Source organism: Coenobita brevimanus, chromosome 97 (assembly GCF_032717465.1).
Source record: "Coenobita brevimanus isolate Jiangsu-jjx chromosome 97, ASM3271746v2, whole genome shotgun sequence".
NCBI classification, from domain to species: Eukaryota; Metazoa; Arthropoda; class Malacostraca; order Decapoda; family Coenobitidae; genus Coenobita; species Coenobita brevimanus.
The window spans coordinates 13751908-13768066 of record NC_137050.1 but is presented as its reverse complement, the minus strand read 5'-3'; the positions used below and the strand labels follow the sequence as shown (position 1 = coordinate 13768066).

The 16159-nt window shown below is 40.5% G+C and overlaps 1 protein-coding gene across 1 annotated transcript in view; it reads left to right on the top strand.

Moving 5' to 3' along the window:
• Positions 1-15407, top strand: part of LOC145413829 (uncharacterized) — a 54813-nt gene extending 39406 nt beyond the window's left edge. The window contains exons 5-7 of the mRNA XM_080283491.1: positions 9121-9246; positions 14341-14485; positions 15074-15407. Of these exons, the coding sequence (XP_080139617.1) occupies positions 9121-9246; positions 14341-14485; positions 15074-15393 (591 nt within the window). The 3' untranslated portion in view covers positions 15394-15407. The remainder of the gene's footprint in view (positions 1-9120; positions 9247-14340; positions 14486-15073) is intronic.
• Positions 15408-16159: the final 752 nt, after the last annotated feature.

The window sequence follows — 16159 nt, the reverse complement described above, 5'->3', positions numbered from 1 at the left end:
ATGGTGTGGCATGAAAATGAAAAGCTGGGTGTGAGAGCAGTGGGGATGGGACTGCTGAGGAATGTATGTGGAGTACAGAGAGTGGGTAGGATACGAAATAATATGATTTGTAAAAGATGTTGGGTGAAGAAGTCTGTCAACACCAGAATCTGAGAGAGTGTACTGAGATGGTATGGTCATGTGGAGAGAATGGAAAACAGTAAGAGTGGTGAAAAAGGTATATCTGAGCAAATTTGAAGGAGAGAGGAGGCAAGGTAGGCCAAGGAGAAGGTGGAGAGATATGGTGGATGAATGTGTGAAGAAAGTTTTGGAAGTCGGTGAGGGTAGGGGACACACAAGAGATCGAGCTGGCTGGATGAATATTGTGAGGAGAAACGCATGATCAGGGATTTGGCACCCATTTTTAATGTGACAGCATCCAGATTGACTATCGGATATGTTTATGTGAAACTACGGTACATGGTGAATGTTTTTGGCATATCAGATAGAGCCAGGATTCCGGGAACTTGAATGATGAGTGAATGGAAGCATGGCCTATTGGACTGGGCAGATTTGGGCTCTCTGGACGTTGCCACTCCTCACCCTGCCGTAGGGTGGGAAAGGAGATTCGGATGATGATGATGAAGAAGATTATTTATGCAAAGTTTCATTTGAAGCACTAGTATCAGTATACTTCTGTTTTTAAGAAAATGACAAAAATTTACCAATTTCATGATAAAATGCATACAGAAAAATATTGATAAGTACATATATTTTCTCAAAAGTACACATTTACTTCACTGAAATGCCTCCAGATACTGTATTCATTGTCCTTGGTGTGTTTCGTTTAATTTTGTTTTTAAAGGCTCCAACTTGCTTGCATGTGTCGGCCTTGGTCACCTAATGGCGGCTCTCCACGCTGCACGATACATTGCAGCCTCCCTGTTCAGTCCCCTAACCCTGAGGTCACACTTAATGACCTCGTCCCATGTCTTTCTCGGTCTACCCCTCATAACCCCACCCCCAATATTAACACTTCTCACCTTCCTCACCCAATTATCATCCCCCATCCTCTCCACATGTCCAAACCATCTCAATCTACCTCTCCTCATCACAACACCAATACACTCCAGTCCCATCCTACCTCTCAACTCTTCCATCGTAAACCCAGCCCCTCCAGGCCTTGGACGCTGGGACGCACTGCACATCCACCTAATCATTGTCATTTCTGTACGTCTGAGCCAGCGAATATCTTCCTCCTTTACTGCCCGGGTCTCACTACCATACAGCATTACACTCCTATTACATGCTGCATACAAAAACCCCTTAGCACGTAGGGAGAGTCCTCTCAATGTCAGGACCACTTCTCACCGTAGCCACAAAGCTAGCTCCAGCCCCACCTCCAGCACACAACATGTCTCCTAAATAACAAAACTCTTCCACACACTCAAGAGATTCACCAGCAAGTTCAATCCTTTCACATCTGACAATCTCCACCTGCTCATCCCGACACGCCGTACACATAAAATCAGCATTATCTCTCAGTCTGCCTCTGATACCACTACATCTCTTATGCACCCATTTATCACACACACCGCACAAGATGGAATTACTTCCCACGCCTTTGTGGCAGACTGCACATGGCCACTCTCTCTCGTCTTTGACCTTACCGCCACCAACCCTAGATATCATCACTTTTGTTTTATCTGCATTTACCCTTAAACCCTTGTGCCCCATACCATCTCCACTACATGTTTAATGTAGAAATACATTAGGTTTATATAATTGAATGTGAAGTGATATAATTAAGAACAGGTGAATACATACTAGAAATAGAAGACTTTTCTGAGTACATGATATATTGTTAAATCTACTGTACAAGGACAGAAAACTACTTGGATGAGACATATCATACAATCCCTTGATAGTACACTTTTTACACCATATTGCCACTAAAAACAATAATTTTTATAACATTACACATCATACAGTATTGTGGGAGGAGAGACAAAACCTTATTTTGATCACCTTGATTTAATGTTTAATGACGAGCACCTCTTCCATGGGTATTAGGTGCATCAACCAGACATAGAATATGTTGTAGGGGCACCCAGCACTCATCCTTCTTTGATATTGGAGGCCCAGAGAGTACATTGTTAAACAACCTTTTCATGAAAGTTACCAATGCATCGAAATATTCATTTGACCGATCTTTTGTATTTCCAATGTACAGTACTAGTTGGAATCGTACATACAGGCATTATATCTACCAGGCTGGCAGTCTTACCACTTGCTGTGTATTTCATTTAATTGTCCTACACAAACAGAGGTGTAATTGAGGTGCTGAGTTCATTACCGGGCTAAGCGCTAAAACTACAAAACGCCAGGAAATGCGTTTAAAGTATGGCGACTTTACAACTTTGATATCTCTCTAACCACTTGTGTTATTTTGATGTGTGTTTTTTTTAAATGTAGCTAATGGTATTTTCTTTATTGCAATAATCTCCATTTTGTGCTATGTCATTAATCATGATGATATGGTATGACGAAGTAAAATTTTGCCCCACCCTGCTGGACCAATCGGCTAAGAAAATATTTTTATCCTACAAATAACTACAGAAATACATCATAAGAGGTCAATAATATATTAGCATAATGTCCCAGGAGTGTCGTACTGTGGAATTAAATCAAAGTTCTATGACATAAGTATTATTATTTTCATTATAATAGCAGTTTAAAGGTCGGAAACTTTGTGCGTGTTTTTATCGGAGCATTGAATCACCAATAAATACGAACCACATGACAAACATCAAGAAAAACATAGTAAATTATTATATTGCTTGTAATAATAAAAAAGTGAGACAGCATTCAGTGTATGAGGACATTATTGGAAAACCCCTGTAACCTTAAAAAAAAAAGAAAAAAAAAAAGGAACCTGAAAAAGAAACTGCTACAAGTACCAGTAACTTCACAAACATAATGGCAATAATAATAATAGTAATAATGGTTAAAAAATATTATTATAATAATGAGAAAGCACCCACAAGGCGGGTGAGAGAACAGTATTGTCCTTTCTCCTCTCCCCTTCACAGCTGCTGCTGGGAGTAGTGTCAGGCATCAGCTTATTGGCTAGCTATAGTGCAGTCTAACTGTCTGATTGGCCAGCTTCAAGGGGGGGAAGGAAAGGTACTTGGATATTGCCCAGTAATGAAATCACATTCGCTCCAACACCACGAGGAGTCGACATAAGGAACATAGACAGGCTGAACTCATAGGAAAAGCGACCATACAGCTGGCGGAATTCTGGACCCAGTTGCCTGCCTTGAGCACTAGTGCGGAACCGGATGGTTTTTCTTTTGCTGTGTGGTGCGACGGTGCAACACACATGTCTACTTAACCAGGGTTTTGACCCCTTTGTAGGTTGTTTCTTAGCATTTTTTTATTTCCGGCGTATTGAGAGATGATTTAGCTACTTAGTGCATGTAGGTGCTTGGTGGCCATTTTGGCACTGAGCCCGGTATTGAACTCAGTGCCTCAATTATTATCTGGTGGTGTTCATTTCATGTTCAGATAATTTATTGATGTAGGTATAAAGCAATGGTGGGACCTAATGCCAGCCACTGTTTTACTTTTCTGAAAAAATTCTTGTTAACCAAATCTGTCAAATGCTATTTAGTTGAAATTTTATCTGAATAGAAAAAAATGTATGTCAGTAATGTTGGCATCAGCCCAGTGGACTGGTTGATGGTCATGCATAAGTTACATAAGTAATAAAATGGTCACTCTTGATCATTGGAATATCATTAATTTTTCTCTCCAATTTAATATTTATGAAAAAAAAATAGTTAATCAAAGTTGGAGATTATTGTACCTTGCGCGAAACATGCACCCTCACTATGACGTCACAATCCATGCCAGGCCCACAACTGACTGTCACTTACAATGTCTGAGAATCATACTCCAGTAAAGAGAAGATTTCTTTGATATTCAGCTGTTATTATCATGATAGGCATATAAGACAGTGTAATTGCTCTCTTAAAGTTGAAGTATGTTATGTGTGTGCTTTAGTGAAGAGTTGTGTTAGTTTTAGAGTGACTGGTAATGACAGCGAACCTTGCGAGAACCAAGTACAGTACCTGTAGGACAACTCAGTAGCACCAAGATTAGATTTGATAAAGTAGTAATGAAGTGATTTATGAACTGAATCAGTATCAGTATTGCTAGGTCCTGACCCCAGAGGCATATAACCCTGAAATTGGGCAGTAATACGTAGAGGAGATATCACAAAGACTGAAATGTTTCATTGTTTTTTCTTTCAAGATACTGTAGACAGCTAGACTCCTGTGGAATACTGTATTAGTGGTGTTTGAACATCTTTTTAGTAACATATCAGATAGAGCCAGATAGAATAAGATTTTCACATCCCTGCCAATGCCTTAAGCCAAAGTTAGGGTTGACTTTGCTTGACAATTGACTGTTAGATTAGGTTAAGCTGTATATGTTAAGCTATTATAATTTTTATCACCACTTAGGTTCATACACAATTATCTGAAATTTGATGAAAAATTTGTTTAATCTGATTGATAAAAATTCAGGATCATCATCATCATCATCATCATCCAGTCCTCCTTTCCCACCTTAGGGCAGGGTGAGGAGTAGTAATGTCCAGACAGCCCAAATTTGCCCAATCCAATGGGCCTCACTTCCATTCACTCACCATTCAAGTCACCGGAATCCTGCCTCTATCTGATATGCCAAAAACATTCACCACGTTCTGTAGCTCCACATAAACGTATCAAAATAGAGTCAATCCGGACGCAGTCACGTTAAAAAGCGGTGCCAAATCTCTGCTCATGTGCTTCTTCTCACAGTATTCATCCAGCCGTCTCAGTCTCTTGTCAGTCCCCTAGCCTCACTGACTTCCAAACCTCTCTTCCTCACACACTCATCCACTGGGTGGTAAGTACAGTACTTACTACCCCATGAATGCTAGACAGGCATCATAATCCACTAGCCTGTAGTTGGTGTACAGTAATCCCATGTGGTCTGGTGGCTAACTTAATCGTTATTGGTGGCCCTATCAATACCAAAATATTGATACTTCCGATACTAACTCTTTATCTACAAATATCGATACTGATGGTGAGGTATTGATTATTGTGAGTACAGAAGGCCCTCTACATTTGCAGATTCAACTTTCGCAGGCTTCGAACATTCGTGGATTGTCCACAGGTACATATTTACCCTAACTTAGTACTGTACAGCCATACCCAATCAAAACTTATTTGTTATTAAACTTTTTTATACAGTTGATCTGTTACTATTTGTGATATTTTATGCTGCTTTCAGGTCCCAGATATGGTTTATTAGGTACAGTATGTACACATTTGCTCACAAGGGGTAATTTGTGGCTGTAGAGGCATTTTGGGGGGGAGGGGGGTGACGCGCCAAACATTCACAGAAATTGTGCTTTCGCGGAGGTCTGTGTCCCCTAACTACTGCGAATGTGGAGGGCCTACTGTACTAAAATGGACTTTCCAGTGAAGGACTTCTGGAAATTATCAACCACCGGATGTCTCTCAATGTTAACAGCTTCTCTGTCCCGAGCACTTGATCAGTTACCGTAATTTTTCTCCATTGCTGTGAGAACCCATGTAGCAAAATACTGTCCCATCATACACTATTGAAGTACAGTATTGAAAAAGCTTCATAACAAAATTATAACAGAGAATTCATTGTTCTCGTTGTTTTATTTCACCCAAAACGAAGCTCAAATTTTGAAAACCTGGCGCTTATATATTTATTTTCGTTCTTTTTAATGAAGCTGCTACAAAGCTGAGTTAATTCTTGCCTCCTGAGATGTTCAGTATACAGTAATCCCTCCATTATCCGATGTAATAGAGCCAAAGGCATGTCCGGAAAGTGGGCCCGTGCCTGCTGGATTGGTACTTAGGACCCTAACCTAGCCTAACTCTGAATGCCACCTAAATAACTCCCTACCAGACATGCATAGCACCTATTTAAACCTTTTTAAGACCCTAGTCACACCAATAATGGACATAAAGCATGAAATAAATGAAAAGGAACCAAAGAATGAGGAAATAAAAGTGACTGTACCTCAGCCAGGGTACTTACAGCACGTGTGTGGCCCTTCTTTAAGGCTTTGGCAGTGGTGAAAATACTCTTGAAGCACATACAGTAATCCAGTGTTGTGCTGCACTTACAGTAATTCTTTGCACTGTGAGTTATAATTGTTTAACACTGCACATTGTTAACTGCACCACGCAAGTTTCCACTCCACAGTTAATCCTTTGCACTCTAAATTCTAATTTCTTAACACTGCACAACACAATAAATTCCCGTTTGGTCTGCTGGCGAGGTATTGCAGTTTATTCACTGTTTATTCACAAAAAACGACCACGTGTGGCATCCACTGCGAAAAGCATCTGCTCGCGATTGAAGTTAAGCAGTGACTGTTGGTGACGGGGAAACAGAGTTGCCAGATCGCAATGGCCACATTACCAAGCTTCTCAATTTTCATCACCAAATTTAACTTTTCATTACCAAATTTGTAAAGCTAGCATTTATTCTTCACTAATTGTATACTGTATACAAGTGGAAATACATGTAATCACTCTCCTTATAATTAACAGCATGTTGATTATTTTCACGCTATGTAGGCTAGCAGATTAATCATAGAGAACAGACAATCCACCATCTCCATCCTGTGTATCCTCAAACATGTGAAAAATCCATTTGGTAATGCATTATTCTGATTCATTACCAAACGAATTTTTCATTACCAAATTGGCCCACATTTGGCAATGAAAAATACCAAATGGCAACCCTGACAGGGGAGGGGAGAGGGGGGGAGGAAGAAGGGGGTGAAGGGGCCATGGTGTAAACAGCTGTTCGGCGCCGCGCGGCAATTTCAAATTACGGGAGGGGAAAAAATCAGATTTGGGGGGTATTTTTTTCTTTTTTTGGCCATTTTTGGGTTCTGAAGGTCCAGGCCCACAATCTCCAGTAAGTGGGGTGTCCGGAAAGTGGGCATCCAGATACTGTAGTATAGGGATTACTGTATACTATAGTTTTAGCCAAGCACTTGTTTGTGTCAGTCTGTCTTTTGGTGGAAATTTAATGATGATGTATTAAATTATTCTACATCAACCATCCGAGCTCAGAGACTGTCCCCATTCCAAGATTTGATTGTGACTTATCCCCCTAGGAAAACACGCTACCACCACTTTCAAATAAGTCATATCAAATCTTGGAATGGGGACAGTCTCAGAGCTCGGATGGCTGATGTAGAATAGTTTAATACATCATCATTAAATTTCTGCCAAGAGAGAGACTGACACAAACAAAACAAGTGCCTGGCTAAAGCTACAGTGTATATCAAACATTTCAGGAGGCAAGAATTAACTCAGCTTTGTAGCAGCTTCATTAAAAATGATGAAAAGAAATATATAAGTGCCAGGTTTTCAAAATTCGGGATTTGTTTTGGGGGAAATAAAACAATGAGAGCAATGTATTCTCCCCTGTTATATTTTTGTAAATGAAGCTTTTTCAGTACTTCAACAGTGTATGATGGTATTTTGCCACAAAGGTTCTCACATCAACAGAGAAAAATCGTGGTAAAACACGTACTCGGGGCGGACAAGCTGTAAACGGTGGTGGCCTTTAGTGGTAGGCAGTTTCACAAGTCCCCGATTAACTGAAAATATATTTTCAAAAATGCTTTTTCATTGGGAAGTGATGATTTTAAGATTTATTAGTGGACCGAGTGGCAGTTTTGGTGCTCATGTTCCCCTAAAACAGTGGCCATATAATTATTTTAAGCCAGACTGAGCCCGTTGAGTAATTTTATTAAACTTTCAGGTAGTTCATCGGACTGAAAAGGTGTTAATTGCAAAACTCTATACCTATTGGTATCGGTAATCGATACCACAGATACTTTCGAACAAAGTAATCGGTATCATATTTATATTTAATCACTGGTATTGCCCATCACTAGTAATCACTTAACAAATGTTGGAAAACTCCTCCTTCCCCAATTGTTGCAGATGGACAAAGAGTAGGGACATGTGGTAACTGCCACAGAACACAGTGATGCCATGTCTGTACTGGCGAGTGAGGCAACTGTGATCATTCGGTAGGGAGGCACACAGCCATTTATGTTCAGCTGGTGGGTTGCGTTCTTTTACCAGCATGCAGCTCAGACCGAGAGGGGGGCCAGGTGACTTTGACCATTCAGTAAGGAGGCAGACAGCCATTTCCGCTCAGCTGGTGCGTTACGTTCTTTTACCAGTGCACAGCTCGGCTCAAGAGGGGGACCAGGCGACTATGACCATTCAGTAGTGAGGCAGACAGCTATTACTTCTCAGCTTGTTGGTTAGGGTCTGTATTACTCATGCACGGCAGTTGGCTTTAAGTGATCCGGGAGGCTGGGGGACTGCTTGGTGAGGAGGTGGACTGTCGTATTTGTTCAGCTTGTGGGTTAGGGTCTGTATTACTCACACGCAGCCGGTAGCGTCCGAGTGATCCGGGCGACTGGGGGACTTTGACCATTCTGTGAGAAGGCGGACAGCCATATTTGATCATCTTGTGGGTTAGGGTCTGTATTACTCATGCGCAGCTGGTGACCTCCAAGTGATGTGGATGGCTAGGGGGCTTTGACCATCTGGTGAGCAGCCGGACAACCATATTTGCTCGGCTTGTGGGTTAGGGTCTATTATCCATGCTTGGCCAGAGAGGCTGGCTGGCCACCAAACTGATTTTTTGAATTTGTAGCTTCCCAACTGGCGATATCAGAAACTTTATGTTTGGATACAGATATAATAGAGCCAAGGCCTAACGTTTGGATACAGAGCATGTCGAATGTGGAGCATCTGGATAATTGAGTGATTACTGTACAAGCTTTTAAGCGTGCATTTTTACTAAATTCCAGTACACCCTAAAATTGGAGGTGGTTTATAAAATATAATTAAAATATATTGTAAGAATTTTACCTTACTTTGTGTAGCACAGCCTATGGTAATACATGTCATGTTGTAATATACAGTAATCAATTGCAACATTATGAGAAAAATGTCTCACATTTTGTTCTGTCTCAAAAAATATTTATCCTCCATGTGTTAGGCATATGATCAGCACAACCAGAGCGAGGTGACAGTACTGAGCGATGACGAAGATGAGGAGGTCAATCGAGAGATACGTTTGAGGATCAAATGGGGCTCTAGTATTCTTCGTGTTCCTATAAGACAGGTGAGTGCGACAGTGATTTAGACATAGCTAACCAGTTATCCATTTGATGCCAGACACTCAGTGCCAGAAATCATCCTGGGTGGCCTCAGCAGAGCTCCTTAAATCCTCATTAACACAGCTCCACTTTCTAGTTATTCTACAGTAGGCTGCCTTGTGTTATGTATTGAGTAAGAAGTCACAGGGTGTTTTAACAAAATAAATAAATAAAATAAATTTCTATACTGTAGTATAGATACTGCACTACAGAAATTTTGATAAGAAATGAAGGATGATTTATTGAAATTCACTCTAAGAAATTCAGAAAGTGACCATTTTACACACATTGCTTTTACAAGTAATTGACTTTTTCAGTATGAGTACCTTGTCAGCTGGAATACACACTGATTCCAGGGTTTTTAGTAACTGTGACATGTTCATTCATTCATTCATTGCCAGACGCCATGTATCCCAAATGGGGTGGCCAAGGGCTTAGAGTTAATTGTTTTACAGGGAGGGGCACTAATCCTCCACCAACCCCACTTGAGACGTAGGGTAATGGGCATTATTAAAGGTGTAAATTTCCACATCAGTCTTTAGAAAAGTTGGGTTTTGGGATTATACTTACTGTATAAAGCTAGCATTTCACAGTACCCCAAAAGAAACATTTGAGAGAGTTGAGAACAGAACTGTCTGAGACCTGTTCATGAATGATGCCAAGATTGACCATGCAGTTGGGAAAGTTTCCTTGAAGAAGGTGACAGTGTCATGAGCTGTATAAGGCATAACATGATCTTGCACAAACCAAATTTCATTTGTTTAGGGGAAAGAACAGCCCTAAAATTATCACAGAACTGCTGCAGAACATTCCTTTATCCCTCCTTGTTGACAGTTAATGATTGGCGGTGGCTGAATTGGTAGAGAGGTGGCCTGCAGTCCTGATGGACCCAGGTTCGAATCTTGGCTGAGGCAGGGAACAGTTTGTGGATTTGAATTTCAAAGCAGACTTTAATGATCTACCAGACGACCCATCGACATATCGTAAAAATGCCCCCACTAATACCAGTACACCAGTCCTGTATGAGACAGCCCTAGCATGTAATCAATATGGACGGTGGGTGTTAGCACCGATGTGGTGACATGTGGAGGTGTAGGAGGACTACTGGGACTTGGGGATAGGCCCTGAAGCCTTTGCCCAGTGTCGGGGGGGGGGGGGGGGACAGTAACATCCCAACATTCATTTAACCCCTGTGTGGCCGAAGGCCTTAAATTTTCAGTGCATGCCAGGCCGATGCCGGGGCCATTTTTTGAAGTTTCGAAAATTGATTTTTTTTTTCTTGCCATATTGAAGAGAAAGTTCAGATGCACCTAACAGTGCAAATCCCAGCGTCCTAGACACATTTTGTGGTTTGCAATGGAGCACAGAAGTTGCAGAAATATCGGCAATCAATAGCCTATCCGCCGCCCAGGGGCACTGCCAGAACGCAACAGGGCAGGTGTTGTTATTTATTTTTTTTTTACCTCCCAAAACAATGCAAATGGTGCTGAAATGTTGCACATATATGAGACATGATGATATCGAATGATTTCAGTACATAATCTGTTAGGAATGGCTGGAAAAAAAAATGTTATGAATACTTTCACTTTTTTGACATAAAATATGTTTGTGGTAGTTTCAAGTTATTTTGTACGTTATCATTGTGCTCATGCTTGGAAAAGGGAGCGAAAGAGTTGAATTTCCAGTCCTAAATGAGAAAATTGCACGTCCTCCAAGGTTAGACTCTGCCATGGAAGAATAAAGTGGAGGGTCAGATCCGATTAGCAATACGGAAGTTAAGTAGCAACTTCAAGCTCCCACACCACGAGCATGACTAAAAATAGAATCATAATGCAGTTTCAGACATATGAATAAGTCTAATTATTACGAATACAGATACAAAACAGAAATAAATACGTTTACAGATGGGGGAAAACGTATTTTTTCCGTTATAACATGTTCATCTTTATCATTTTACATTCGTCTTTATCATTTTACCTTGTTATTTTCGCAACATATATTGCTGTCTTGTAAACAAGGTGGTTGTGTGTGTTTTGCAAGGGAGGAAAAAGATTGTATTTTCTGTCTTAGTGGTAGGTGGGGGCGCTCACCATCCACTCACTCAATGTAGTGCTGCTCTCGGGTGTCTGCCCTGTCCTCTCCTCCATCCTTCTTTCCTTTCATCTTCTTCTGTCTTTCTTTTCTTCATTCTTTCCTTGTCCTTCTGCCTATGGGTGACTTTACACTCCCTCTTCTGTCTTTCATTCTTTCATTCTTTCCCCTTCCTTCTGCCTGTGGGTGACTCTGCATTGAGTGACAAGCCAAATGGTTTCCTGTACACCAGGAAACCATTTACTACGCTGGGTGGTAACCATATAACCAAATTTTGGCGCCTGGTGGTTTAGTGGGTAATTATTGTGCTCCAATCGGATTGAGCCAGTGAAGGTTTATATCCAAGGGGTGGTTGGGGTTTATTGCTCACGTAATGCCACTCAGGGATGAGTGAGGTTGGTCACTCTCATCTTAAATGTCGGGACCAACTGCCTAGCCCCGGGCTCCTACGCTCCTCATGGGGCAATGTAGGATTGGATGATGGATGGATGGATGGAAAAAGATTGTATTTTCTGTCTGGGTCGAGATGATGGGTGTAACTATGTGTTTTTAGGCATGGCCACGAGCGAAAAAATTGTACATCCACTTGTCACGACAGCAGGTGGTGAACTGACAGATGATATGTGAGAGGGTGAAGTCAAGGTCAGTCCCATGTCCCAGATTTTCGTTCCCTTCCCGAAGGTTTTCACAGTTTTCTACAAGTTGCACTGCATCTAATGATCCAAAACCATTCCAGCAAACCTGAGCAAATAGGTAGAGAGACCAAGACAAAAATGTATTTTTCACTTATTATCATGTCATTTTTGTATGTGCCTGTATTACTTTATAATCATAAACAGGTGGTTGTGTGTGTTTTGCAAGAGAGGACAAAGATGATATGTTCTGCCTAGATCGAGAAAATGGGTGTAGTTGTGCTTGTTTAGTTATGGCCAGGAGGGGAAAAACTGATAATCCACTTATCACAGCAGCAGGCTCTGAACTGCTTGATGAGGTGTATGGGAGTGTAGTGTAGATCCGTGTGAAGACATTCAGAATGTTTGTTCACTTCCTAGAAATTTTTGCAGTTTTTTATAGGCCATGCTCAAACAACGCCGGCAGCCTTTTATCGGCTAAACGTCATTCGACGCCGGTGGCCACGGAGGGGTTAATGCGCAGAAAGCTGTGGCTTGTAGAACTTTTATACAGATGTTCCTGCCCTAACACGGGCATTAGCTTCCTCACCGACCTCGCATTAGGCAAATATTGCGTTAGAGGGCCTCTTGAAAACCCCTATTTCCTTCCGCACTCTTCCCCAAAGTCCACTTTTTCTCCCCTCCTGTGGTGCAAATTTTTTTTATACCCCCAATTTAACACTAGAATGCCTGAAGGAGTCATTTTGACAACTTCTAGCTCTTTTAACGGCTTTCCCCTTTCTGTTTCTTTCATTTGACCGAAGTTCATTGGTGACTTATAATGATTTCAGTGGCTTTACACAAACACATGTAGGAGGATTTGCTACAGTCATATTTTTAGTTGATATTTTAAAAATTTCCACCAATGCCCAGGGGAGTCGTTTTGACTCCTTTTTGATATACTGATTTGAAGTGTTGTTTTCAGTTAATGTGACTATACATGTAGTTGTTCAGTTGTTCTGGGGTTCATTGTGAAATCATTGGAGTTAATAGTAGTGTGAATGATTTCATTTATACCTCATTATTTGTAAGAAAATCCAAAAGTATTATATCATTATATTGCACATCTAAAGTAACACGAACCAGAATATAACACGACGAAGCGGCTTTGTTGCTATCTTTGTACATTACACTCTTGCAAGCACAAGATGGTGGCCTGTACACTTGTTCCAAAATACTTTGGATCTAGGCGCTATAAATGCATGGATCCTTTACAAGGAAATCACCAAGGAGAATATTTCCAGAAGAACATTCCTCCAAAATCTGGCAGAAGAGCTAGCCGAGCCATATATGCAGTCAAGAAAGGCCACTCACAGCGAAGCTTAATGAAAGGATACACAGCAACAAACAGAACAAAAAAAGTACTGCCAAGTGAAGATACTCTGTAAGAAGAACCGAACTTTTGGTATGTTGTTATCATTGCAAAAAAATTGTTGTGTGGAACTTGCACATCTGAGATTCGACACATTTTTAAAAAATGCAATAACAAGTAGAAAAACGTGAGTTTTTGTTCATTGTAGTGTCAAATAATTATGATGTATTTTTTTTGCAAGTCCCTTTTTCGGTTTGTTACATTACGAGTAGAAAATCTGAGTTTATGTTCACTGTAGTTAGTCTCAAATAATTTTGAAGTATTTTTCTTGCAGTTTCCTGTTTCTGTTTGTACACTGTAATATTGCCTGCAGTTTGCAAAAATAAAAGATCTATGAGCCAGTATGCTTAGCTTTATTTTTGACTTCCATTGTTTGATATATATATATCACATATAGTTTTATATGTATAATGCTCAACAGATTACAACCAACTAACACACTGTAAACATAAGAAGTCAGTTAAGATTGAAATATGAGTATTCATTGTTAGTGAACGGCTGTTCACTAACAATGAATACAGCTGATCAGCTGATTGACCAAAACTTTAAAGATGGGGGAGGCTGCCTGGTCAAGCACTGATTGAAGAAGTTTATTTGATAAAGTTTGTATGCTCAAGTGTCAACAAAACTCACATTTAACACATTAATAATCATTCTTATATACGTGTTGATGTTGATGGGAGGCATTATACTTCATCTTAGCTCAGAGATAAGTGCTTTGTCACTAACCAGTTCATAGCGGTTTTACAAACGACTGTATTATGCCCAAGTAGACACAAGGCTGATCACCCTCCTGTTTTTTGTGCCTATTGTTACGTGTAATACATGCATTGACTGATTGCTTGATTGTATGCTTGTGTAAAGTGGGGTATATAACGCAATACCTTGCACCAGTGCTACTACAAAGAATTATTATGACCCTCCAGCTGCAGCCATTCTCAGAGGTGTACCGTGTTTTAGGCGAGCAGCACAAGGTCAGCCCAACCAGGATTCTTCTCAGCCACAATGACCGGCTCATCCCTCCTGACCTCTGTCCACGTGACCTTGCCATCACTCTTGCTGATTTCATTGGTCAGTTTTGAATCAGGGAAGAGATATTTCTTTAACTTTGTTTTCTTCGTTAACTACTTCAGTTCAAGGAATTTCTTTTAAAAACAATTATTGGATGTTTACCAGATGATATTCGTCATCATAATCTAGACTTATTTCCACCTACAAATAACGTGAGGTACGATCCAGAAACAAGTAAAAGGAAAGCTTAAAAATGGGAGAACTGCAGTATCAACAGCATGTATAGTGAATAGATCATACAGTCATTTACACATCACTGAAGTCATAGGAATCGTGGTTCCATTATACATGCATAGTTGAGGCTTGCTGTTTCCTTGTTTTTGGTTCCAGCCCCACCCCATATTTAGGTAGGAATAATGGTCAGAAGTTCAGGATCATGGTAAAGATGATGATAAGGCACTGCAATGACTCCTTTAATTCTACTATACTGCAGTGATGTTTCACATAAATACAAGTTTTACATCCTACACCATATGTAGGTTATTAACACAGACAATATATCCCTGCTTTTAGTGAATGTAAATCCAGTAACATATATGCTTCTGTGTTCTTCTCGTTCTTTGTCATAGCTCATACTATACTCAACAGAGGGTGGCATCCTGACAGAAGAGGATGTCAGTGGGGGTAGCAGATGTGATAGAGTTGAGGAGGTGAGCCAGCAGCCTAATACCCAAGACCCAGATTCCATTCTTTTGAAAGTGCAGAATTCAGATCGTAAGGGCTCTGTCACCCTTCATCTCCACAAGTATGATAAAATGAAGATCCTTATGCTTCGGTATGCTGAACTACAGAAAGCCAAGCTAAAAAACTTGAAGTTTATTTTTGATGGAGAGATTCTAGACCCAAATGCCACTCCAGACTCTCTTGATCTAGATGGAGGCGAGTGCATTGATGTCCATTGGTGTTAAAAAAGAAAAAAGGAGGGTTAGGTAGGATGTCTGTGAGAAGCTGTTGTACTGTGGCGTAATAGTGCCATTAGTGCAACAGGAGTAGCAATAGACTTTTTTTTTTTTTTTTAAGGGAAAATGAATTACAGGATTGTACTATAGGTTTTTTATTTATAAAGTGAAGACTGATGTATATGAGGTTGGAAGGTGTGAATGTCAGATTTTTACCTGTGGACAAGTAGATGACAGTTATTTAGAATAAAAGAATTATATATTGTGTTTATAATGCTAAATCAGGGCACTTATCATCCACTCATTTGATGTAGTGCTGCTCTTCAGTGACTGCCCATTCCTTTCTTCCTTCCTTCTTTCTTTCCTTCCTTTTTTGTCTTTCTTTCCTTCATTCTTTTCTCTTCCTTGTGTCTACAGGCAACTCAGCTCCGAGTGGTAATCCAAATTGTTTCCTGTACACCAGGAAAAAGTTAATAATGCTGGGTGGTAACCATGTAACCAAATTATGGCATCTGGTGGTTTAGTGGGTAATTAAGGCACTCCAATCGGATTGAGCCTGTGCAGGTTTATATCCAAGGGGTGGCTGGGGTTTACTGCTCACATTATGCCACTCAGGGATGAGTGAGGCTGGTCACTCTCAAATGTCAGGACCAGCTTGCCTAGCCCTGGGCTCCTAAACTCCTCATGGGGCAACACAGCATTAGATGATGATGATGATGTTTATAATCCTGGAAATAGTTTATGAAAGACTGGCACTATGACGAATAAGTAGAGT